Source organism: Indicator indicator, chromosome Z (genome assembly GCF_027791375.1).
Source record: "Indicator indicator isolate 239-I01 chromosome Z, UM_Iind_1.1, whole genome shotgun sequence".
Lineage (NCBI taxonomy): Eukaryota > Metazoa > Chordata > Aves > Piciformes > Indicatoridae > Indicator > Indicator indicator.
In genome coordinates this window covers 57,629,694-57,653,137 of record NC_072053.1, presented here as the reverse complement: position 1 = coordinate 57,653,137, position 23,444 = coordinate 57,629,694, and the positions used below count along the sequence as shown (strand labels likewise).

At 39.6% G+C, this 23,444-nt stretch overlaps 1 protein-coding gene across 1 annotated transcript; it reads left to right on the top strand.

Annotated features, from left to right (window-relative positions):
- The first annotated feature begins 1,729 nt into the window (after nucleotides 1-1,729).
- Nucleotides 1,730-22,658, top strand: SEMA4D (semaphorin 4D). The gene is made up of 14 exons (XM_054397439.1): nucleotides 1,730-1,823; nucleotides 4,751-4,896; nucleotides 6,616-6,678; nucleotides 9,030-9,128; nucleotides 9,848-9,941; nucleotides 11,268-11,381; nucleotides 12,239-12,390; nucleotides 14,085-14,260; nucleotides 14,364-14,520; nucleotides 15,370-15,592; nucleotides 16,041-16,156; nucleotides 20,193-20,365; nucleotides 20,590-20,633; nucleotides 21,742-22,658. The coding sequence occupies exons 1-14, from the start codon at nucleotides 1,730-1,732 to the stop codon at nucleotides 22,656-22,658; spliced, it is 2,568 nt and encodes an 855-aa protein (XP_054253414.1).
- Nucleotides 22,659-23,444: the final 786 nt, after the last annotated feature.

Sequence of the window (23,444 nt, the reverse complement as noted above, 5' to 3'; positions counted from 1 at the left end):
CCACAAAATTGTTTATATGATCCACTATGAACAGTTGGATCTAATTCAAAGTGTTTACCGAAATGAAAAAAAAATTAATATTTAAGTCATAGGTTCATCTTGGGTAAGTTTGGTTTTGTGTGGGTATTTTCTTAGTAGAAAAAAGATCTGTAGGAAAATTTAATTTTTTTTTTCACCTTGCCTATGATCATTTAGTAAAGCAGGCAGAAAATGTAATATAGTTGTCCATCATCTGCTCAACTACATTACTTCATCATCCATATGCAGATCTGGCTGCACTTCTCTGAGATGCATTGCATTTGCCTGCGTAAAGCTGAGGCCTCTCCCTCCCAAAGAGGCTATGAGCATCACACTCCTGCTTACCAGTGTGCTTGCTGCAGCTTCATGTTTGTTTTTCACTCCTCAGGGTTACTAAGGAAGACTACTTGTGAGCTCTCTTGAATGCTACTAAAAATTATTGTAACCCTCCTTTGCCCTCATGCAGGACAACCTGTAGCTATTATGGTTTTCTTGAATTATGGTGTCTCTCTTAACAGGGTCATGCTAGTGTCTTAGTCAGTGCACAGTGTGAATCTAGCACCTTCAGTGCCCTGCCGCAGTGGACAAGATGCTTTTCTTGTCCTCTCGACCCCACCTTGTGCATTTCACCACCAAGTATACAAATTTGTCCTTATGCACTAACCTAGTTGTTGATGAATGCACTTAACGTCTCCTGGAAGATGGGAGTGGTAGAGACTCATGGATGATGATGTGGAAAGTAGTGAATGATTTTGTTGATCACTGAGGACAGAGCACTTCCTAGGCCTAAGACTAATGGGTGGCTCAGAGACAGTGACTTTCATATGACTGTTCATAGTAGTTTCAGTATGTAAAAAATTTTCTCCCCTTATTTCTGTGTGTAGTGCATTAGCTCATAGCTGTGCTGACTCTACCCACGCACTAATATCATGAAAAGACTACTTAAAATGACTTTTCTGTTCTTAAGAGCCAAAGGATGGGAACTGCAGCAGATTTATGAAACCAGTGCTTAAGATTAATGCTGCTCTTCATGTGTCCTTTGCTTTATGAACTTAGTCATGGTGATTGTTACCTTTGTTGTATAATTTATTAGAGAAGTTGAATGTTCTTTGATTTACTATTAAAAGTAAGAAAGTAAGTAGAGTCAGATTTCATGCATTAAATGTAACATTTCAGAATACTGATATTCTAGATCAAAATAATTTCTTTCTTTTACTGTCTATTTGCCATGTAATGTGTGGCTTGTTTTTTAAGGATCTTATTTTCACCGATTAATATACTCTCTATTAAAATTAAACTATCCTGACAGCTGTAGAGGTATTGTGAGATCTGTGCACACAGTGTGCTATTTTGGGCATTACTCAGTTTGCTTTCTCTTCTACTTCTTGTTCTCCTCCTCTCTCCGCAGCATCATTTATTTCTGAAACAAAACGGAAGGATGTGCTTGGTCTCACTTCTCAGCAGCTCTGCAAGCCTGTGGAGAGTGTGGGCTGTCTCTGTATACAGCACCCTGGAAAATGTTCCTTCCCTTGAAGAAGTAATCTGCTGAAAAGCACGTACTCATACAATTGCTCCAGCCTGCCTTGTTGCACCGCTCTCAAAGTCTGGAATACCTGCTCTCTAATATTCCTTGGGGTTTGCATTTCTACTGCCAGAGAAACACTACCTGCTGCAGCTATCCAAGGAGCTCTGAAGAGCCAGGACACTGAAAATGGCTCTGTGTGCTTTTTATGCAGTTTGGGCTTTGTTACTGGATATGGCAGTAGCATTTGGCCCAGTACCAAGGATCACTTGGGAACACAGAGGTAAGAAGAGAAACTGTAGTGTAATATGGGACATTACCACAGCCTCAGGGGTTCTGTGGGATCTGAAAATTGTTGAGGCTGCGCGTTCTTCAAGCTTGCTTGATGCAAGTTTGGTCAGGTGTTGCTGGTTGTGCTGAGCTTAGGAAGTGCTTAGGAGCAGAATATTCTAAAGTGACTCAGACTCTGGGTTAATTCAGATCCTTCAAACAATTGTGAAAACACAGCTTTTTAAAGGAGGAATTTTGAATTCCGCCTTCTCAGCTGAAGAGTCTTGGAGGTGATGCTTGCTTCAAGAGAAAAACTCAATACATGTATTTAAACCAAACATTTTTGAGTGTGAGCATATTGGCAAAATGCACTTTTCCAGTTAATAATACTTTTTTTCATACTTTTCCACACTGAGATATATTTTGACACTAAGCCATTCTGTGCACTAAACAAATCATGAGATGAAGATAATGCATTTGTCCCTCTTCTGAAAGCATATATGATGGTTAGAGTTGAAACAATCTTTCACGCGCCACCACCTTCCCTGTATTTCAAGTTGCAGCAAATACTCATAATTTCACAATACAATTTAGAAGGAGTCAGCAACTGTAACAGAGAAGTAACAGGGATCAGAGGCTTTTTGTTTAAAATTTAGCCTGAATCTGAGAAAAACTCTAGAGAAGGGCCACAGAGTAGTTACATGCTGCTCTTTGGAAATAACTTTTGAAAGATTTTGTGTTTGGGTCCTCCTTAAATTCTAATTTGCAATGATTACTTAACCAAATGTGCTGTAACCAAACACAAGCAAGCGTATGGGCAGTAGGAAGAAGCAGCCTTAAATATGGGTGTTAAACACAGAGCAGCCGTAGTGTAGGAAAAGATTAGATAGTAGCAATAAGGTGATTTATGACATTAGTGTGTCATCAACACAGGAAGTATTTTTCCTGCTTATTGGCATAGCAATTACTGAGCTGCTGATGTAGCTCTTCAGAAAGAATGGTCTAGACAAGGCTTGTAGTTCCTGGTTAAACTTCTTGATGCTCCTGTCTTGTGTAATAGTTAAAATCCGGCAAGTTGCTGTTTTAATGGTATTATGGTATTGGACTGCAGACCCACATCCAAATTACTCAAAATAAATTGAATTTATTTTCTATTCTTCCCATTTCTCCCTGACTATGTCTGCTAAAGATTCTTGCATTTAAGTATGGGAAACCTGTATCAGATAGGAGGGGGTATTTATTTCAGTGGAGGAATGAGCATGTGAAGTTGTATGAACCACTTCATTCATTTGGGTAAAATTTCCCTGCCAGGTAAAAAAGTTTAAAATGACATGCTTGAGAATCTGGTTTAAAATGGATTGTTTCTTAATTATTATTGTTGAAAATGTACAATTTCTAATGTTAGAATTGGGAGCAATAATACATTGCTCTCTGCCTGTGTCTTAAAAAGCCAGTCCTTTGCACAAAACAGAGTCTCCCAGTCATTTTTCCATTGTGGTTGTATATGCAGAAAAAATATTCTTGCATATTAGTCATTTTGTGTCATTTTTCTCCAGTCTCCTCTGTTCTGGTCTGCATGCTTCCTCATTCCACTGTCCTTTTGTCTTCATGTTATTTCTTTCTGTTAGGTGTTTTGTCTCTGGTTTCTACTTCAAAATCATTTTATTGACCCACTGTAAATGGATCCTTTTTACCTTTTGTGTCTTCTTTCTCCTATGGTAATACACTGAAGTGTTGTCTTTTAAGATGCAAGATTTTTTTGAGAGACTTGTTTGGGGCAGTTGCAAGGGAAATGGAGGCCAACCTTACTGTCTGCAGGAGGGTGGGTATGTGGAAAGGAAAAGCTGATGAAGGACCTAACAATGGATGCGTAAAATGGAAAGTTAGAAAAAAGGGAATTAGCAGGTAGGAAAAAAAAATGAAGATGTGAGTTACAATGACAACGACAAGAGTAAATACTTAAGCATTTCAAATTGAATGACAAAGCAGGTACCAGTAATGTTGATCTTCCCAGAAGGGTAGGGGGTTGGAAAGGACCTCTAAAGATCATTTAGTCCAGTATCTCTGCTAGAGCATGATCACATAGAGAAATCACACAGGAACACGTCCAGGTGGGTTTTGAATGCTTCCAGAGATGGAGACTCCCTGTTTCTAGGCAGATCTGTTCGAGTGCTCTGCCACCCTCAAAATGAATTTTTTTTTTCTTATGTTTACATGGAACATCCTATGTTCCGACTCTTGTTCATTGGCCCTTGTACTGTCACTGGAAACCATCGAGAAGAGCCTGGCTCAATCCTCTTGACACTTGCCTTTTATATATTTATGAGCATTAATGAGACCTCCCCTCCCCTCAGTCTACTCTTCTCCAGGCTATACACACCCAGCTCTCTCAGCCTTTCCTCATATGATAGATGTTCAGTCCCATAATCATCTTAGTGGCTCTCTGCTGGACTTTCTTCAGTATTTCCTTGTCCTTACTGAACTGGGGAGCCCAGAACTGGACACAGTATTTCATATCATATTTAATATAATTTCACAGTATTTAATTTCTGCCTCATCAGGGGCAGAGTAGAGGGATAGGAAGACCTTCCTTGACCTGCTGGTCACACTCATTTTAATCCATCCCAGGATGCCATTGGCTTTCTGCACCACAAGGGCACATTGTTGTCTCACAGCGAACTTCTTGTGCACCAGGACTCCCAGATCCTTCTCCATAGAGCTTCTCTCCAGCAGGTCAGCCCTCAACATGTACTGATAACATGTTGATGGTGGGAGCTGCTGTTTATGCTGAACCAAGCTTCTGAGGGGTGTCTTGTCTGTTACCTGGGTTGTCCAAACTAACTTTTGTTGTTTTCATGATAACCAAGAGGTATTAAACAACTTAGAAAAATGAGCCATAAACGTGACCCTAAGTCACTGTGTTTTCTTTCATTTCAACAGAGGTCCAGCTAATACATTTTCAGGAATCAGAAGTATCAAACTATTCAACCTTGCTGCTAAGTGAAGACAAAGACGTTCTGTATGTAGGAGCCAGAGAGATGATCTTTGCATTAAATGCAATGAATATTGCTGAAAAGCAGCACGAGGTATGCATTTTAATACATTCTCTTCTGTGTAAAGGTCGTAATCCAAGTTTGATGTTGTTTTCTGAGGTCAGTAGTGCATTGCACTTTAGGTGGTAGGTACAGAAAAGAGAAAATACACAGTGTGGGTGTGGTAGTTTGAGGCCTTTAAGAGAAAAAGGTCCCCTCCAGGAGGACCAGAAGGGTTGAGGGATGGGCTGGAAAGTTGTAATTTTGTTATTCCATCTCATAATCCTGCTGTCTGTTTATAAATTGGCAGCAAGGCCAACTCAGTCTCTCTTTCTCCCTCCTGTCAGCTCTCCAGAGGGAGTCCTTATCTGGTAAATCATGGGGGAGTAGGCCTGTTTATGGCCTTCAGAGGGCTAATTTTCTCCTGTGCAATTACAGCCTGCTTAGGCAAGGGGGGCAATGAGCTGGGGGAGAAAAAGAGCAATGGGGTTTGTGGATTAGTCTGACTGGGGTAAGGTTTTTGGAGATTTTCATGTATCCTGTATATATATATTATGTCATAAGCATTCATGTATTCTATATTTTCCTGTGTGTTTTTAAGTCTGTATGTCTCTCCAATTCAGTGAGAACGTCTTTATTTTACTTCTTTTGAAAGTAAAATTATTTCTGTCCACTCTAAGCTAAGACAAAGGGCTCCTCCTGTGTTACTTCTGGAAGATGCTATAGTGTAAAGGATGCCATCAGATGAAAGGAATAAAAGAGAAGTTGGATGTAAACAAGTAATCAGAGGTCTCCTTAGGTATTCTCTTATTTGGGACAGGATGCTATACTGGAGGGACATGGAGTACCATCAGTAGTGGTGATTCTTACACAATTTTTTATATCAGGAGTGGGCTGTCTACTGTTAACCTGAATCAGAAAGTAATGTAATCCAGAAAAGAAGCAAAATTGAGGTGGCAGGCTTCAGACATGCATTAAAAGAATTGAAGGCATTGTCCTTTCTGTTTCAGCTTCTGGTTTGTGTCTCTAGGTGTGTCTGCACAGCAAGCGGTGCACAGACAGGTCTGATCCAGCTTGCTCACAGATGCGTTCTGGATGTGCTGAAGGTGGCTTCTAGTAGTAGATAGCCCACGCAGAGGTCTGCTAACATTGTGTTGCTTCCAGTTCTTTTAAGACTCCTGCTTCTCATCGCATCAGCAGCACAGGCTGACACTTAGATGTGTGGTATGGAGTCCCACTCTGGATGTTTTGGAAGATGCTCGTAGGGTTTTTAATACGAAGAACACGTTCATGAGTGGTGGGCACTTTCACCAGCACATAAGTGCACTCATAAAACCAGTTTTACCTGTCAAAGTTATACTTCTCTGTACAGTGTAAATTGGTCCAGTACATTAGAACCCCCTTCCCTCTGAGTGTTTTTCTTTCAAGTCTGAATGAAATTGGAAAATTAATTAAAACAGTGACAGCTGCATTTCTCTAATGCTTATGGTCATAGACACTTAATTAGCAATTTGAGGAAAACCTCATTATGAACTCAAAAGGTAATGGCAGTAGTTTAACCCCACTTAAAGCACATGCATTTGGAAGTGTCACCTCACAGGAAAGAATGGCTTTGAACCTTTGAAAGATACTTACAAAATGGCTTGCATTTGCTGCAGATAATTTTAGGATTGCCTTTTATTGGTGTGTTGTTACAAGATTTTCAGACCTTGTATTGAATTTAAAATTATTTGAATATGCTTTTGTGTTGCTTGTTTTTTTTTTTTCACTTAGTTACACTGGAAGGTCACGGAAGATAAAAGGGCTAAATGCGCAGTAAAGGGCAAATCGGAACAGGTATGTACATCTATTAAACTTTGAGAAAGATATTATTACACCTTTCACTTCTCCAAGAGGAGTAATGTTAAAAGTAGAAAGGCTCCAACTATTTGAAGTTAAAATGTTCAGCTAATCACCTAAATTCTTTACCTTGAGCTTTAGAAACTTCAGCAGGCTTAGTGGCTTTTGGTTGCTTGCTTGCGTTTTTGGTTTTAATTCTGAGTTCCTTATTTCTTGCTGGTGAATATTTGAAAATCTGAAATCACCCTGATGTGCGCTTCGTGTCACAAGTTTTTTCCATTAAAACGGTAAACCAGTATTAATTTTACTGATGTAATTGATAGCAGATGTCGTAGTTTATTATTGCAATAATTGCTACACAGCATTTGATGTGGCAAACAATGTGACAATTTTGTTTGCTTTGCTTTAGGTCATACTGTTTATTTATTAGGCCAGTGCTGTTCCACCAGTGCATTTTTCACTAACTACATTTATCCCTATTGTGGTGCTCAGCAGGTGTGCCCCTTGCAGCAGCACCTTGCTGATGTGAATGCTCTGAACAGTCTGATCTCCTGCCAGCTCAGCAGTGCTGGCAGCTCAGACCTGGGGTTCCCTCAGTGTTTTTGGGAACCATGGACTATTCCCAACCAGTGTGCTGACTGGTGTGCTCAATTTCCGTTTCTGTTGAGTTGGTTTACTTGATTGAGGTTGGTCTCACTTGACTGAGGTTGGTCTCTGTGTGGATGCATCTTTCCCTTTATGTAGTGCACTTCATTTAGTGATACAGCGAAGTGAAGGTTTGCTGGGCAAGGTTGATGGTCAGTCTTTCAGCACAGCTTTGTAAGTGGAAGTATGCAAGCCCTGTGAATACAGAAATCAGTCCTGCTCTATACTTGTGAGGATTTGACATCAGCAACCCTGAACCTGTAGCCTCTTTGGTTCACACTTAGAAAACCCCAGGTGCTACATCTAGGGCTGGCAAACATCCTGCCTTCGTGGAGCTCATGGAGGTGAGCACACTCTCCCTTGGCTCAGCTTTTGACTGACAATCATCAATGCATTATTCTAACATAAGGTGTGGTAGGTATTAAGGACCACTTCCTCCTTATTTGCATTTTCAAGAGTGTTATTTGTATTCTCTAGGTTCAGTTGGGGTTGCTAGTAATAATATTCATGAATATCCATGATGAGTTATGAGATATGAATTTCTTGCATGTGTATACAGTTTAGTAAGCATTGCGTGCATTTCCACCAGTTCTCTGGAGAGGTTACTGTTGTTACTTAGAATGGATGTTAGACCCCAAAAATAGGTACTTCACCAGAACTCTAAACTTTTCTTCCTTTTTTTATTTCCATCCTGCCTCTAGTTTAGCAATTCATACATTGCCAGCCATGCTTTTTTTGTTATTCTCATAACCTGTTACTAGTCACATTTATACTGCAGCTCTGATGTTTTGTGTAGTACAATACTTTGAAAAGAGTTAAGGTATTAAGCCACTACTGCTATTTCTTACACTAAAATGGGTAGTTCTCTTCCCCACCCATCACCGCTGTGCTCCCTAGTACCAGCAAAAAGAATTTATGCAGCTGTTCAGGGATCTCATCTGGCAGAAAACTAGTTTTACTCTTCTCCACCCCCAGTTTTCTGCCAAACTGAAGCAACTGTATAGCCACAGTAATACCTGGTTTGGCTTATAAGAAGGAAGAGTAAGGATAACGCATATACTTTAGTAGCTTATGGAACAGTGGTCGTGTCTGGCTATGTACCAGCAAGAATTAAGAGATGTTGCTGATAGTGGGTTTTCTCTGTGAGTGTCTATGGTTGTTTTTCTTGGCTGTTTTTTATGGTATTCCTTATTCAGGGCTTTGCTCAAATGTTTCAGAGCTAAAACAATTAAGAAGCTTTCTTGGATGAAAGAGGTTTTAATGGTATTAGAGGTTTCTCTCCTAAGAAACAACCATGACTATCACTTTTTTCATCTAGGCTTACAAAGATGACAAAGTCTGAAATTTGCTCCATGCTTAACTAGTTGTTCCTATGGGTCAGATGTCTTTGGAGCTAGCGCTTTTGTGGAACAACTTGAGATGCACTCTAGTGAGTGTATGGTGGTTGGTCATGCTACTCTGATAGGTATAGTGAGGCAACTGTGCACTACATACTTGGCTGTAGGAAATGAGATGCTGTAGCACTAGAGCTCCTGGGGATTGGGACATGGTGTCCCAGAAGTGATTTCATCAACGAGCCTTACTAGTGTGGCATAAGTAGCAGCAACAGATGAGCTGACAGCACAACTCTTACTTGGATATTTATATTGGAATGTGGAAGCTTTGGTTTATTATATTGGTCCTTTTCTCAACCTCTGTTACAGACAGAGTGTCGCAATTATGTGCGTGTCTTGCAGCAGCTGAATGATACTTTTCTGTACGTGTGTGGAACTAACGCATTTCAGCCAGCATGTGACTACCTGGTAAGAATGTACATATGTTTTGACCTAGCAACAACTGTTTCTTAAAAGAAGCTCATTAAAACAATGAGTTTATTGCCACCGTGAAACACAATTGTAATTTCAGTGATGGGTTATATAGCATTTGAAGCATTTACATTGTCCCAGAGCAAAAATGAGTATGGAAGTAAACTGTTGTGTTCCTTTTTCAAAGCTTATTGAATTAGTAATTGATCTTGTTTAACTAAAAAGATTTACCTTTTCTTAGCTTTCGTGATTATGTAATATGCATTATATAAAAATAATTGCTAAAATTGAAATTACATTCTTTGCAACTTCCATCTGCTATAGAATCTCCCTGAAATTTCTTACATTTCTGTCTCTGCTTGCCTCTGCTCCTGGCTTTGTCACAGATTCTTTCATATAGCAATTAACTTTTCTACCGTTCCTGCTATCTGGGTTTTCTGGGTGCTCTTTCCTGAGGTCTGTCTGGATTTGGCTTTTTGTATTCCTTTATTTTCTGTTCCCACCCCCACAAATCACGAGATCACATTTCCTCTGTCTGTTGGACTTGATAAGATTTTCTGAAAGCACATTAGCTTACTAAAAAGTACTTTGATACTTGAAGCTGATGATATAGTCCATTACTTAGTGTTATTTTTTCCAGTTGCCTTTGCATGAGTCAAGTGACTGAAAGAAAAATTTCTAACATTTTTTGTGGTTTTCAACTTAACTTTTTGCAGAACTTAATTTCATTTGAACTTGGAGGTAAAAATGAAGATGGTAAGGGCAGATGTCCATTTGATCCTGCTCAAAGCTACACATCTGTTATGGTTGGTGAGTTCAGGCTTTACACACCTTATTATAATGTATAAAAATATTTAACCTTTTCTGTTCTCATTCTCCAGTTGCTCAGTATCAAAATGGTGAATTACATCCATATTTTTTGCATCTTTACTGTTTATGTGGATAGGCATTAAAATACGTAGTTAGTCAACCTCAGCATATTTCTTAAGAGGAGACATCAAAACTCTAAGTTGTTTTGGAATCGACTTTTGAAATACTAATTTTTAAACTACATTTTTGGGTGTTTAACCTATTTAGCCTTTGTAGATTCAGCTACTGTCACTTCAGAAAATACAGCAATGTCCTGGGTTCAACTAACATTTTCACAAAGGGGGAAGGGCCACAGCCCTTCCAAACCAAACCAGCCAAGGGGATATTTGATGCCATACTGAACTCATTCCCAGTGTATAAATGGGGAGCTGGCACACACAGTTTGAGCCTGTGGAGCGAGCGGGGCAGGCGGTAGTGGTAGGTTCTGGGTGGTGAGCAGTTGCATTTTATGTCTCTAGTTATATGCATTGTTTTATTAGTATTATTGTCATTACTGTTGTTTCTTCTGTCTTTGTGCTGTTCCATTAAACTCTCCTTATCTCAGCCACTGGAGTTCTACCTTTTTCTCCTGTTTCCCTTTCCCCATCTCATGGGATGGAGTTGGGGGAGGAATGAGCAAGCAGCCATGTGGTGCTTAGTTGCTGGCTGGGCCTAAACCACATGACGCAAGTAGAATTTTTTAGCTATCCTGAAGACATCTGAGAGACAGATTAGGGGAGTGAGCTGTTTATTGCAGTTGTATTATCCCAAGGTTAGACACCACTGAATCTTGATCTGGTGAAACCAGAGTTCATGGTTGTATGGTGTCACAAGATCATAAAAGAGATGCTCAGAGTAACAGGAAACAGGAAGTGAGAACAAACACCCCATGTGCTCCTTCCTAAATTATTGAGTTTGAATAATGATGGCATAGCAAAACAGTAAAACAGTTACATCCAAAATTTCTGTAGCATTTCTGAAAGAAAAATTGCCTGTTTGTACATGAAATGTTGATTTACATGTTAAGTGCTGAAGTACCACAAAAAGAATACTGGTTTTTGCTAGTTTCTTGTGTGAAAGCAGTAATAAACCAAAGTATGGAAGTGTCAGACTTCTGAATGGTCAGCAGAAATACAAACAAAGAAGACACGTCTGGAATGATTTAGAGGAAATCCTTATTTATCTTTCCTGTGGGAAGTTTAAGCTTACATAGTTTGAAATATTTATGTATCCTTTTTTGGTATCCAGTGCATAAGAAAGTCTGAAATATTTGGTTTTATGTTAAAGATGAGGAGCTTTATTCTGGTACTTCTTACAATTTCTTGGGAAGCGAACCGATCGTTTCACGGCATTCTCACCAGAGTCCTCTGAGAACAGAGTATGCAATACCTTGGCTTAATGGTAAGTGGGCACAAGATCTGGCCCAACCCTTCCTTTTTCAGTGCCACAGACAGTGTAAGTGTCTTACCTGGGACATTAGGCAATTGTCTAATGTGTGCCATCAGGAGATTGTGTTGATATTTCAGAATTTTTATCAGCATTGGCAGTAAAACCAGCTACAAATCATACAAGGTTCAACTTGGCGTGGGGGGCCTAGATTTTATTTTTTATCTACTTGTTCACCCTTGCAATAATTCAGCATTAGTTAGATACAGTAAGGAAGAGAATGGTTTTGGTCTCCTAATGGATTTTCAAATTGACCTGATGATGGGTCCTTGTGCTTTCAGTTCCTGAATTTCAAAATTCTCTAAATTTTGTGAATGCTTGCTGGTTTTTGGCATTCTGCCAAAAAATTACCAAAATTATGAAATTAGCACATACTGACAACTGCATTGTGTCTGAAAAAATGTGGGGCACTAAGTTTTGTAATACATGTTGTAACGATACTGTCATTTTTAGTGTTTCCGCTAATACCTGAAATGAAGAAGAGGCAGATACAGGAATGTACCTTTCCCAGCCTATTAGAAAACCACATTTGACTGTGGACTGAAGAATGTTTAAATAATGAAATATTAGATCATGGACATCTGTTGGGTATCTTGGTACTTTCACATAGGGTTTGTGGGTTCAGTAGTTTTCTCTGGTTTTATAGAAATGCTACTGATTATGAAGAGCAAACTATGTGGGCAGGTCAGTGACTGGAAAGCAGGTAAATGCAGTTTGAGGTTTGGGCTAAAGAGAACTTCTAGAGAGGTTTTGAGGGAATCAAAATCAGTAGCCTCATATATAATTAAAAGTTCTTCTCTTTGTGTCTGTAGAGCCAAATTTTGTTTTTGCTGATGTGATAAGAGCAGAACAAAACAGCACAGACGGAGAAGATGACAAGATATACTTCTTTTTCACTGAGGTGTCTGTGGAGTATGAATTTGTTGGAAAACTGATGATTCCAAGAATTGCTAGAGTGTGCAAGGTGAGACAGTTAAGTTTAGTTTTACTAATTGAACTAGAATTCTCTGTGTGTGTGTATGTTGAAAAGCATTTATTATTGTAGACTAAGAATTTATTATTGTAGACTAATAAATGTGGACTAGTGAGTGGTTGATCTTAGTGAATCTTAGTGAATCATCAGTTCATCAGAACTGAGAAAGCATAATTTTACTTTAGGAACAAATGCTTGATTTAATTTTGCATAGTGGTAAAATTTAAGTACACCTGAAAGTTCTTCCCACCTTTGGTAGAAAAACCCAGCAACCACATAAGCCAGTAACAGAAAAAGTGTCTCCCCTGGCTTTTCTTTTTATTTTTTTTAAAGAACTCTTAAGTACAACTTCCTGGGAAGAACTGACTTTGGAGCTGGGCAGATAGAGTATTTGTCAATTAACTTTCAATTTGCTGTATAGAAACAGAACTGTAGCTATGTCCACAGCAGAATAGCTCTTGACTGTGGTATAGCAGATGGGAGTTCCCTGAAGCTGTTAGATCCATGAGAGCTTCAAGGAAAATGATCACCAGCAGCCTGATTCTGTCACTCATGCTGTGTTTAAATCTCAGTGTGTTAGGCTGCTTTACGTACGTACTCAGGAGTTTTCATTTAAAAATCTTGCTGATGAAAGAGGTGGGGTTTTTTTCCAGTTAAAAAATGTTGATTTGACAAACTTCTAAAGTGGAACATATCAGTTCCCTGAGGATTTTTCCTTTCAGCGCAACAGGAAATGTTGATGAGACTGAAATGTTTTATTTTGACTTAACTGTTTTGTATTTCAATGTGGAAGTCAAAACATCAATAACAAGATAGTGCCCCCTGTGATATTTCCAGTAAACAAGCAGCTGGAAGCAGGTTTACATGGGACTTCTTACTATGTCCCACTGACAGCTAGTGCACCCATTAAAGGGGCAGCATTGTACAAAATGATAGCCTTACAGCTGCTGTTTGTTTGAAATAGGAATCAGTGACAAGTTGCAAATCTATAAGCATTTGTACTTAGCTATTGTGATTGGATAATAATTGGGAAATATGTATAATGTTCAGATATGCCCTGGTTTTGAAAGAAAGTAACAGAGCTATAGCTTGAGTACCAAATACTTTGAAAGATTTTTAGTCAATATATATTTAATTATTTAAGTCTTGATACTTAAAGTCCTTAATAAAAATGGTAACTGATTGCAGGATTAAGCCATTGATGAATTTCTTCTAATGAAATTATTAACATCAAGCAAGTTTAAGTGTATAGTGCAACATTAGAATTTAAATCATTATTTAGACGTCACAAAAAAAAAAAACGTTACTTATTTCTCTGAAGGGACAATGCAATACTTCCATGCTTATTTTACTTTCTCTCACAACTTTTTCCTAAGAGTGCGTTGCCCATCTCAATTTTTTAAGTGCTGCTGAAATACAGTCTTTTGTAGGTTTTATATCTCATTTTACCTCTGTGTTGGTAGAAGCCATTCTGCATTTTTTGTTGAATCGACTAATTTTCTTGTGGCTTTTTTACTTTACTGTTGGTAAATATGTTAACTTTAATTGCTATTGCTGTTGATTAAGTGTTATAAAATAGTAAAGCTCAGTAATTTCATACTTCATAGCCATGGTTTTTAATGCAAAAATGCTGCTGAGTTTCCTCACAAACCCCTTTACTTTTATTTTTATTTTTTTTGATAAAGAGGGATCAAGGAGGATTAAGGACCTTGCAGAAAAAGTGGACTTCCTTTCTCAAGGCCAGACTGATTTGTACCATTCCTGATAAGAATTTAATTTTCAATATTGTCAATGATGTTTTTATTCTCAAGTCTCCAACTCTGAAGGAACCAGTGATATATGGAGTCTTCACCCCACAGCTGTAAGTGTGGTGTAGCCTTTCTCTAGATTAAATACTTTTCATCTAAATTGGTTTACTTCAAGAAGCAATAATTAATCCTTTTTCTTTCTTACTGAACTTTCAGGAATAATGTGGGGTTGTCAGCAGTATGTGCATACAATCTGTCTACTGTAGAAGAGGTTTTCTCAAAAGGAAAGTATATGCAGAGTGCTACAGTAGAACAGTCTCATACAAAGTGGGTACGGTACAATGGGGAAATTCCTAATCCACGACCTGGTGCAGTAAGTTTCTGTAATCTTGGATCTAATGGCTAGTCATTGTTTCAGTGCTTAGGAGTAAAGAAAATGGAAAATATTAGATAACCTACTAAAGCTTAATTTTAGTCTGCCCTAATCTGGATAGTTTTTGTTGTAAAGATTTTATAGAAGAACATTCTAGTGAATTATTCTGAACTTTGTATTTAGGAATCAAAGTGGGATTTTTGATTTATAATTGAGCTATTTGCTGGTTTTGTATTTTCATTTCATTATCTTGTTATTAATTTTGTAGCGGTGAAGTAGATGTCAGTATGCATGAGGCAACATGTAATACTTTTTAGTTCAGGTGAACAGAAGTACAGCAATCATGGCATTGTCTCAGTAGATTGAGCAGGTTAATCTTGGAAGGTGTCTGTGCCTATGACAGGGGGCTGTAACTAGATGATCTTTGAGGTTCTTTCCAACTCAAACCATTGAATGATTCTATCGTGCGCTGCAGTGCAAACTAAAATGTTCATAGTGCAGGGTCTCTTTCACATTTTTCTTAATTTGTCATGTTCTCTACAGTTATCTTGTTGCTGCTGCTGGATGAGGTAACAGTTAAAAAGCAGTTAAGAGCATGACAGTCCAGAAAGACTATCTTTCCTGAAATGTATTTTGGGCCCAAACAAAGGTAGTCCAAAACTCACAGTGCATCACAGAAGTCAAAGTGCTACAAGACCTGAGGGACATTCCTTGGCAGAATTGAGTAAAATGTAAAGGTGTTCTTACAAGCCATAATGCAGAAAATAAAACGCATATAGGTGATGTTAATTGTCTCTAGTTTGTGTAAATAAATGATGTAATTTGTTTGTTTGTTGCTCCCCCCACTAGTGTATAAACAATGAAGCCAGAGCCTCAAACTATGCGAGTTCCCTGAATTTACCAGACAAAACATTGCAGTTTGTTAAAGATCATCCTTTAATGGATGACTCAGTGACTCCAGTGGGAGACAGACCACGACTAGTGAAACGAGATGTGAAGTATACTCAGATTGTAGTAGACAGAGTCAGAGCACTCAATGGGACCATATACGATATTATGTTCATCAGCACAGGTGAGTTATGCAGAACTTTTTTTTTTCCTTAAGGCACTGATTCTCTAGGCCTGAAGTATGTTCTAATAAATTCTTGAGATTTCCATATTTCAGTGCTTTGATACCAGCTGCTGTTTTCATTTAAAATGAAGGGCCATGATGATTAAGTGGAGAACCTTAAATGCTTTGAAAAAGTATTGTGGGAAAAAGCCCTAAACTGCAATGGGTGCAGCAAAGTCCCACAAAATAATCCCTAAGTGGAAGTGGTAATTATTTGTCCCAAAATGTTACTTCTTGCTCAGAGGCTCCTTATGATGGCAGGCTTAACAGTTGCAATTGACACAGAGTTGTGTGAAGTCTTCAGATGAACAGCAAGCAGATTATTGAGACAATTTACAGCAATTGTCCAATTTTTTCCTTCTTTCCTATTTCAAGAATCTTACTTAAATATGTTGCTTTGTTGTTTCAGATCGAGGAGCCTTGCACAAAGCCATCAGTTATGAAAATGGAATGCATATCATTGAAGAAACACAGCTTTTTCCAAATTTTGAGCCAGTCCAAACTCTCTTACTTTCATCCAAAAAAGTAAGCGCTATAAACGTCACAGTATTCATCTCATTTTGCTGTCTCACGGAGCATTCTAGTACCACTTTGCAGTGACAAAAGAGGACTGTCACTGTGCACAGAGCCAGGTGCTGTGCCATGTATTGCCTGCTGCATTTCAGTTTGTGTGGCAAGCTACTGAATGTATTGAGAAGGTGGGGGTAGCACTGGTCTTCACTGCAGGTCTTCATTTGGATTCCATGTGCTGCAGCTGAAAGGTGTTTGAAGAGACCAAATTCCAGGTTAGGAGTCATGTAAAAATCCTGACCCCTTGTGGACATTGCAAATCCGTGAGGAAAAAACCCTCGGGCAGACATGATGTATCTGTTCAGAGGAAGGACACCTAAGAAAGCAGTCTTGTCTAGCAGAGACACCAACAATTCTGTAACTAATTGGTTTCTGCTGCCCCAAATCTCACAGGCTCCTGCTTGCTAGATGTGTTGTGAGAACAGTTTCGTTGGTGTGGCTAGGACTGAGGATCTGTGGTGATGTTCCATCTGCCCAGCAGGGCACAGTATGGGATGCAAGGGACGCAAGACTTGCCACAGGCTCCAAACCCAAAAGTTATTCTATGCTATTAAACAGTCACTTGGTTTAGTCCTGGAGTGGTTTTGTGACAGTGGGAGGGTAATCATTATGGGTACTTTGTACACCACTTAGGCTTCTGGCCCTATTTACTCAGCCCTGTGCATCTGTGAATGTCTATGAAATTATTACACTGGCTTGTAGAATCAAACCCCTCAACTAGTGAAGTTTCATCAGAGTTTCTTAAGGCAAGAATGACCCTTTTGAAATATATGGTAGTAGTATCGGCATTCCATAGCTACCTAGTGATATATAAGTGCTCTGGAGGTAGAGATCTAGGGCTACTGCCAAGATACCTTAGAAACAGCTTTTATTTTTGTGTGGTGTTTAATAAAACTTTGTATGCCAATATGGTCAACTCAGCTGAAGAGAGAGTTATGCTGTAATTCTTTGAAGCTCATCTTGTGCACTTATTAGTTTTTCATGCTTACAATAGAAAGAAGCCTTGAAGATAGAGTGTACTTTTGACAAACAAAAACTAGTGATTAAAAACTTCCATGCTCAGATTTCAGGGAAGATGTTTGTACTGTTTTTGTATGATGACTAGCAACTTCCTATATGTATGTGTGTGTGTATTGTATGTTTGTATATAACTGATTGAAAGGTTTTTCTGCTTTATCTGCAAAGAAAACTTCAAATGCCTTGCTTTGGCAGGTTTCAGCACTTGCCCTGTGAGAGAAGATAATGACAGCCAACTCTCCTAATAAATATGCTAATGTCCATTCTTCTAATTGTGGGATCATTCATACACTGGCTTAATTATGATTCCCTTATTTCTGGAGAGTGAAAGGGAAGGGATAGGCACTGCAGCATAATACCAGAGACACACTATGCTCTAGCAGTTTGAGCATCCTCTTGTTTGCCAAGGTTAGTGTAGAAATAGTGGTACTGAATTTATTTGCTCTGATTCTAGGTGCCACATTCTCAGTTCCTCAAGAGTATCCTGAAAGGGGGCAGTGCAAGACATGCCATAGAAGCCACGTAGGAAATGCAGTGTCTTTTCACATAGAAACTTCTCTCAAAGCTTAGGATTGAAACACAACTCTTCTTCCTGTGGGACACTGTAGAGACTAACAGCTTAAATCTTCTGTGACAGAAAATTTCCATGTTGCTAGAAAAGCTTTTGATACAAAGTGAACACTGAAAATTAAAGCAGTGCAGTCTTTTACATTCCCATAAAAGCAGTGATTATTTTCAGCAGTGAGGAGGTGGAGGTTGGGTCATGCCAGAGTTATGAGACTTGTCTAGTTTCAGTACCACTCAAGCAGGGATTACGTTGCGCTCCAGTGTGAAAACACAAGTATCTACATCCTTGGACGTTGATAGTAGAAATCACAGTCAGTTGCTAGTCAAATCCTTCATAGACCTGGTATTGGCATGTATGTAACAGTATCCTATAGTAATGGATTAACCACAAGTGGATGATGGCTTTTTACACTGATGGTGGGTTTCAGATCTCTCTGGAGTCAAGTGTCCTTTCTGAACACACGGTTGCTGTAGTCTACAGGCCCTGCCCGTATTTCTTCACCTGTTTGGATTGTGGTGAGCAGAGTCAGATAAGCCTACAGTAAGTCTTCGTAACACCCACTTGACTGAAATGTGCTTGGAGTTTTTTGCAATGGTCTGCTCAGCTCACTGGATGTTCTCTGAACTCATGGATGTGCCAGCTAGGAACCATGCTGAGAGATCCATCGTGCTGTGTTGCATTGTTTTTTTGGATGCTACCTAGCAGAGTGCTAAAGAGAAGAGCAGCACTCAGTGCATCAAGGGATCTTTCCAGCAGAATGGGAAGTTTTTCCTAGGAGGTTGTATGTCTCCAACACTGCAGACCTCCTTCTGTGAGCACTGCAGCATATTCCAGCACTAACTTAAGCTAAATTTCAGGATGAAATTTGCATTTGACTGTATGTCTTTGAAGCTTGATTCTTTTTCACAGTCTGTCTTCCCAACAGTGCTAGCAGATTCTTTTTTAACCAGTTTTGCCTTCTATCTTCCAGTGTGAAGAGTTTCCCTGAAAGCTATCTGCAAAATTCATGAGATGAATTTGTGATTGGTCTTATAGGCTCTTCTAGAGAGTGCTGTTATTCAGAATGCATCATTTGTTGGCTTGAGACAGACTTCTTTCATGATCATTGCATTAAAAAGCCTAACCTGTTCAGAGTTCTCATGACAAAGCCTCCTTACTTTCTTAGTGAAACAGTGCCAGCAAACCCCAAACCTAAGTTCAGCCCTTAGATGCCTTGGTTGTTGTCTTATTGAGACTGTTTCTGATGCCAAGAGCGAAAGTCTTGCACCACAAATACGAGGTCTCTGGAGAATGTTTCTCAACTAGAAGTCTTTCTTGGCAGTCTGCCTGTTACTTTGGGGCCAAGTTGATTCTCCAGGAGTCATGCTGTCTCACTGCAGACATGACCCCTGTGTACATTTCTGCAAATTGAGATCCATGTGGCTGCAGTTCAGGAAGAACCACTCTGTGCTTGGATGTGACTCTTTGCCCTTGACAGCTATGGTAGGTTGCTGATAAATTTACTTGCTTTTCTGCTCAGGATGAGGCCAGCCAGTGACCAAGATGGGCTGTGCTGTTCAGCTTTGTATGCATGGCCTCTTGAAAGGACTAGAGGGTCAGCCGCTGGCAATTTTTTGGGTTGCAGCACAGGCCCCTTTCTTTAGTCTTTGCATAATAATGTATAAATTCACTGTGTACCTTTAGACATTGGTTTCCTTCAGCTTTGAAACAGGTGAGTAAAATAAGACAGCTGCCTGCCTTTTATTAGAAGGATGTTTGGGATGAGAGCAGTCTTTTTCCTGCCATGCTCAGAGTAAGAATTGTTTGGGATCCCCAGCAGCAGTGGGTCAAACAGCCCCCCTCTTCCTAGGTGTCATGCCAGTGCCATTTCTATCCGGTGCTTCTCCTCTTAGTAACAAGTAGGCAACTGCTTTTGACTCTTGTAAGGCTGGTGCTCATGTGGCTTCAGAGTCCCTGCTATGAAAAGAACTTGAAGGCAGCAGGGCTACTTTGAGTTAACCAGGAGCAGATTCTATATATGGCAAGCCTTGACTGTTCTGGCTTGCACATGCCTGCTGCAGTCCTGTCATCAGCACAGGCTTGCCTTACCTTGTACAAGATTGTCAGTGCATTTGTATTTGTGGAACGAGCCATCGTTAGAATTGGTTAATTTCCATTCTCATAAACTGTATCTATTTCAGGGTTTTGTTCTTCTGTCATTTTGCACTTCCAGCATTGCTGAATATTTTCAGGATAAGTTTCCTTTCCTTTCTAGAACTGAAAGCTTATTCCCCTCATGCTCCAGTTTTTGCAAGCATGTCTGTAGGTATACAACTATTTGTGTTCAACTTTTGAATGTTGTGGATTGTATTGTACAGATCTGAGAAAGTGATTGGCTGTTGTTTGTTTGTTTGGGGTTTTTTTTAGGGCAGAAGATACCTCTATGCTGGTTCGAATTCTGGTGTGGTTCAGTCTCCGCTGGCATTCTGTGACAAGTATGCCACTTGTGTTGACTGTATTTTAGCAAGGGATCCTTATTGTGCTTGGAAACCCCTAGAAGCTTCCTGCATTGATATTTTTAAAGAAAGTGAAATTGAAAGGTAATGGTACCCTTTGATTACCTCTTACAGTTACAGTCAGTATTGCATCAGTCTTGCCCCCTACAGATAACTGACATTTTCTTAAACTTGAATGCTTTCAAATACAGGCTTTTTCCTATCCATCTCTGTCTGCTTGTGCAGTTTAGCTAAGATGAATCTTACCTAGTATGAGAAGATGGGCAGCCTGTAGGAAGTAGTTGTAACACTTGGACTTCCTTTTACAGGAACTGGATTCAGAACATAGGTGGAGATGCGTCGTCTTGTTCTGGTGAGTTAATCCTTGAAGAGCAATTTCATGTGTTCAGGTGGAGTAGTGAAAGAGTTAATGTTTAGTTTGGCTTGGGTTTTGCAGTTATCTGGGCATTCACCTTTAGTTTAAAACGTACAAGATACTGCTTTTGAAGCATCTGTACAGCTTGCATGTTGTCTTACAATGTCTGTGTTTGTGTCCATTTCAGTGTGCAGTGCACAAAGCCCTGAAATGAACAGGGGCACCTCAACAGCCCTCAACAGTGAATGAATGCAGTATTTACCATAAGTACTTAGAGTGCAGAGGCTGTGATACAGCATTTGACTGTATACTGTGAACCTTGTTAAGGGTATGGTTATTGCTGCTCGATCAGGTGAAGTGATCCTAAAAATGCTTGGTTTATGGTGAGAGGGGGACTCAGAACATGATACAGAGCAGCTGAAGTGCCCTCCATAGTGCTTTAAGGCAAGTAACCACAAATCCTTTCTTTATGGTATGTGCTGCTGCCACCAGATCAAGGAGATCTTAAAGAGCAGTTGTGTTACAGAAGATTTGTATTGCAATAAACAAACCTCTGAAGAGTTTGATTTACTTTGTTTTTGTTTCTAATCCAAGCAGGACATGGACACCATAAGAGTTTTGCTTGTTGTTTTTTTTGTCCATTTACAGTGTTGCACTGAGTGTGACATAAGTGCTGGTATTTTTTTAGAAAGGCCTTTAAGTTCAGGAGCACTTCATTCCAGTTATATGTATATTGTGTAGTTGCCGAGTTCCTTAAAATAGATTAGTTGCATACAAAGTGGTACTAAATTCAGCATTTTTTCTCCAAAGACTTGCCTCAGATGCACACTCTGTTTAGAATCACAAAGGTCTCTTCTTTATCTAGAAGCGGAAGCTGTCTTAGAGTTTAAGGTGCCCTTTTAGTCTGTCTTGATATCCTGCAGGCATCTGTAGCTTGGTATTTGGCTGAGATTTTTGCATGCTGTCTTCTTGGCCTTGTGAGGTAATCTGAATGCCATTGTCTTTACTTTTCCATTAAGACCATAGCACAGTCTTGTGAAACTGTACCGATCAGAGGAAATGGGAATCATTGCTGATGTTCTGCACATTTATTTTGATGTTCCAGATAAAGTAAGCGAGAATTCCCTACAGCATACTTTCAAGCATGGGAGCACAGCAGAACTCAAGTGTTCTCAAAAATCCAATCTGGCACAGGTAGTTTGGAAGTTCAAAGACGATGTGTTGAGAGTGGAGAGTCCCAAGTACCGTCTGCTGGAAAAGGCACTGCTCATCTTCAATTTATCAGAAGGAGACAGTGGTGTTTATCAATGTTTGTCAGAAGAAAAAGTGAAGAATAAGAAATTCTCTCAAGTGTTGGCCAAACATGTTTTGGAACTGAAAAAGATCCAGCATACCACGGTGGGCCCCACTGCAGCAGCTGCGTCAACAGAAGGTAATAGTGATGTGCCAAAAGTGTCAGCACTATCAACCGAGGGGTCTACTGCTTACACTTCAACTACTCACGTGGTACCAGTAACAACAGCAAGAATAGTAACAAAGCCTGTTGGCTCTGTCCTAACAAGTGCTGCCTCTAACACAGAGCTCTTCAATTCAATTCCTGATGCGGTCCCAGAAAAGACGATGTTCCTCAAGTCAAATGATAACTTCCTGTTGATGTTTCTCTTCCTCTTCTTTTTTATTCTTTTCTTGTGCCTGCTCTCCTACAACTGTTACAAAGGGTACTTGCCAGGGCAGTGCTTGAAATTTCGCTCTGTCATGCTGCTTGGTAAGAAGAAAACAAAGTCAGATTTTTCTGATTGTGAGCAAAGTGTGAAGGAGACGCTGGTGGAGCAGGGCAGCGTCAGCCACCAGAGTGGGGAGCAGCCAAAGCCGGCCCATGACACTGGCTATGAGACTGAGCCTGACTGTGGGAACAGCCAGCTGCAGTCTGCAGATTTGCAGGCGTCCCGAGAGACCAAGGACAAGCCCTTTGATGTCAAGTGTGAGCTCAAGTATGCCGACTCAGACGCAGAGGGGGACTGAAGGACCCAATCATCCATTTCAGTGGTGAAAATCAGCTGTGGTCCTGTGGCTGGCTAATTGAGCACAGACACTGTGTGTGTGACAGCTGAGCCATAGTGGGGATACATGCTTATGCTGTACAGCAAGCCAATTTGCATTCAGATCTCACAAGATGAGAGAAGTGGTGTTCTTGTCTGCAGACCATAGTATCTTGTGTTTTCTGTCTTTTTGGTTTTCTTTTTAAATGGCCAGTTTCAGATAACCATTTGTTTGTTCTACATTTTCCGCTCACCAAGCACTTCACTCTAGCGAACAGTTACCTGCTTTTTCTTCAGCCCTGTTCTTCCATAGGATAAGAGTAACTTTATAATTCAGTTGGCTTTAAAAAGTACTTCAGTCTACACATATTTTTAGCTGCCAATAAAAAAAAAAAAAGACCTAGTTTCATTTTAATTCCAAATTGGAAATTTAGTTTATCAGATTGGTAAATTATAGACTTTTGTCCAGATGGGACATTTTTTTTTTTTCTTTGCTTCTAGTGATTAGTTTTATGCTTTGTGTTTGGAACACTAGGTCTCTTTAGTTGGCTAAAGTTAATTTTTTTTAACTGCCTTTTAAGTAAGATTTTGAGGTATAATGGGGATAGCACTGGCTTGATTTGTGTAAGACTCTCAGGGATAATCTTGTGTAAAGGTTTTTTTCTTTGCTGCTTTCTAGAAATTTAGGTACGACAGTATCAGTACAAAACATGGAGTAACTGGGGAAGAAGGAGGAAATAATAATGCTTTTCTTTTTTTGCAAACTTTC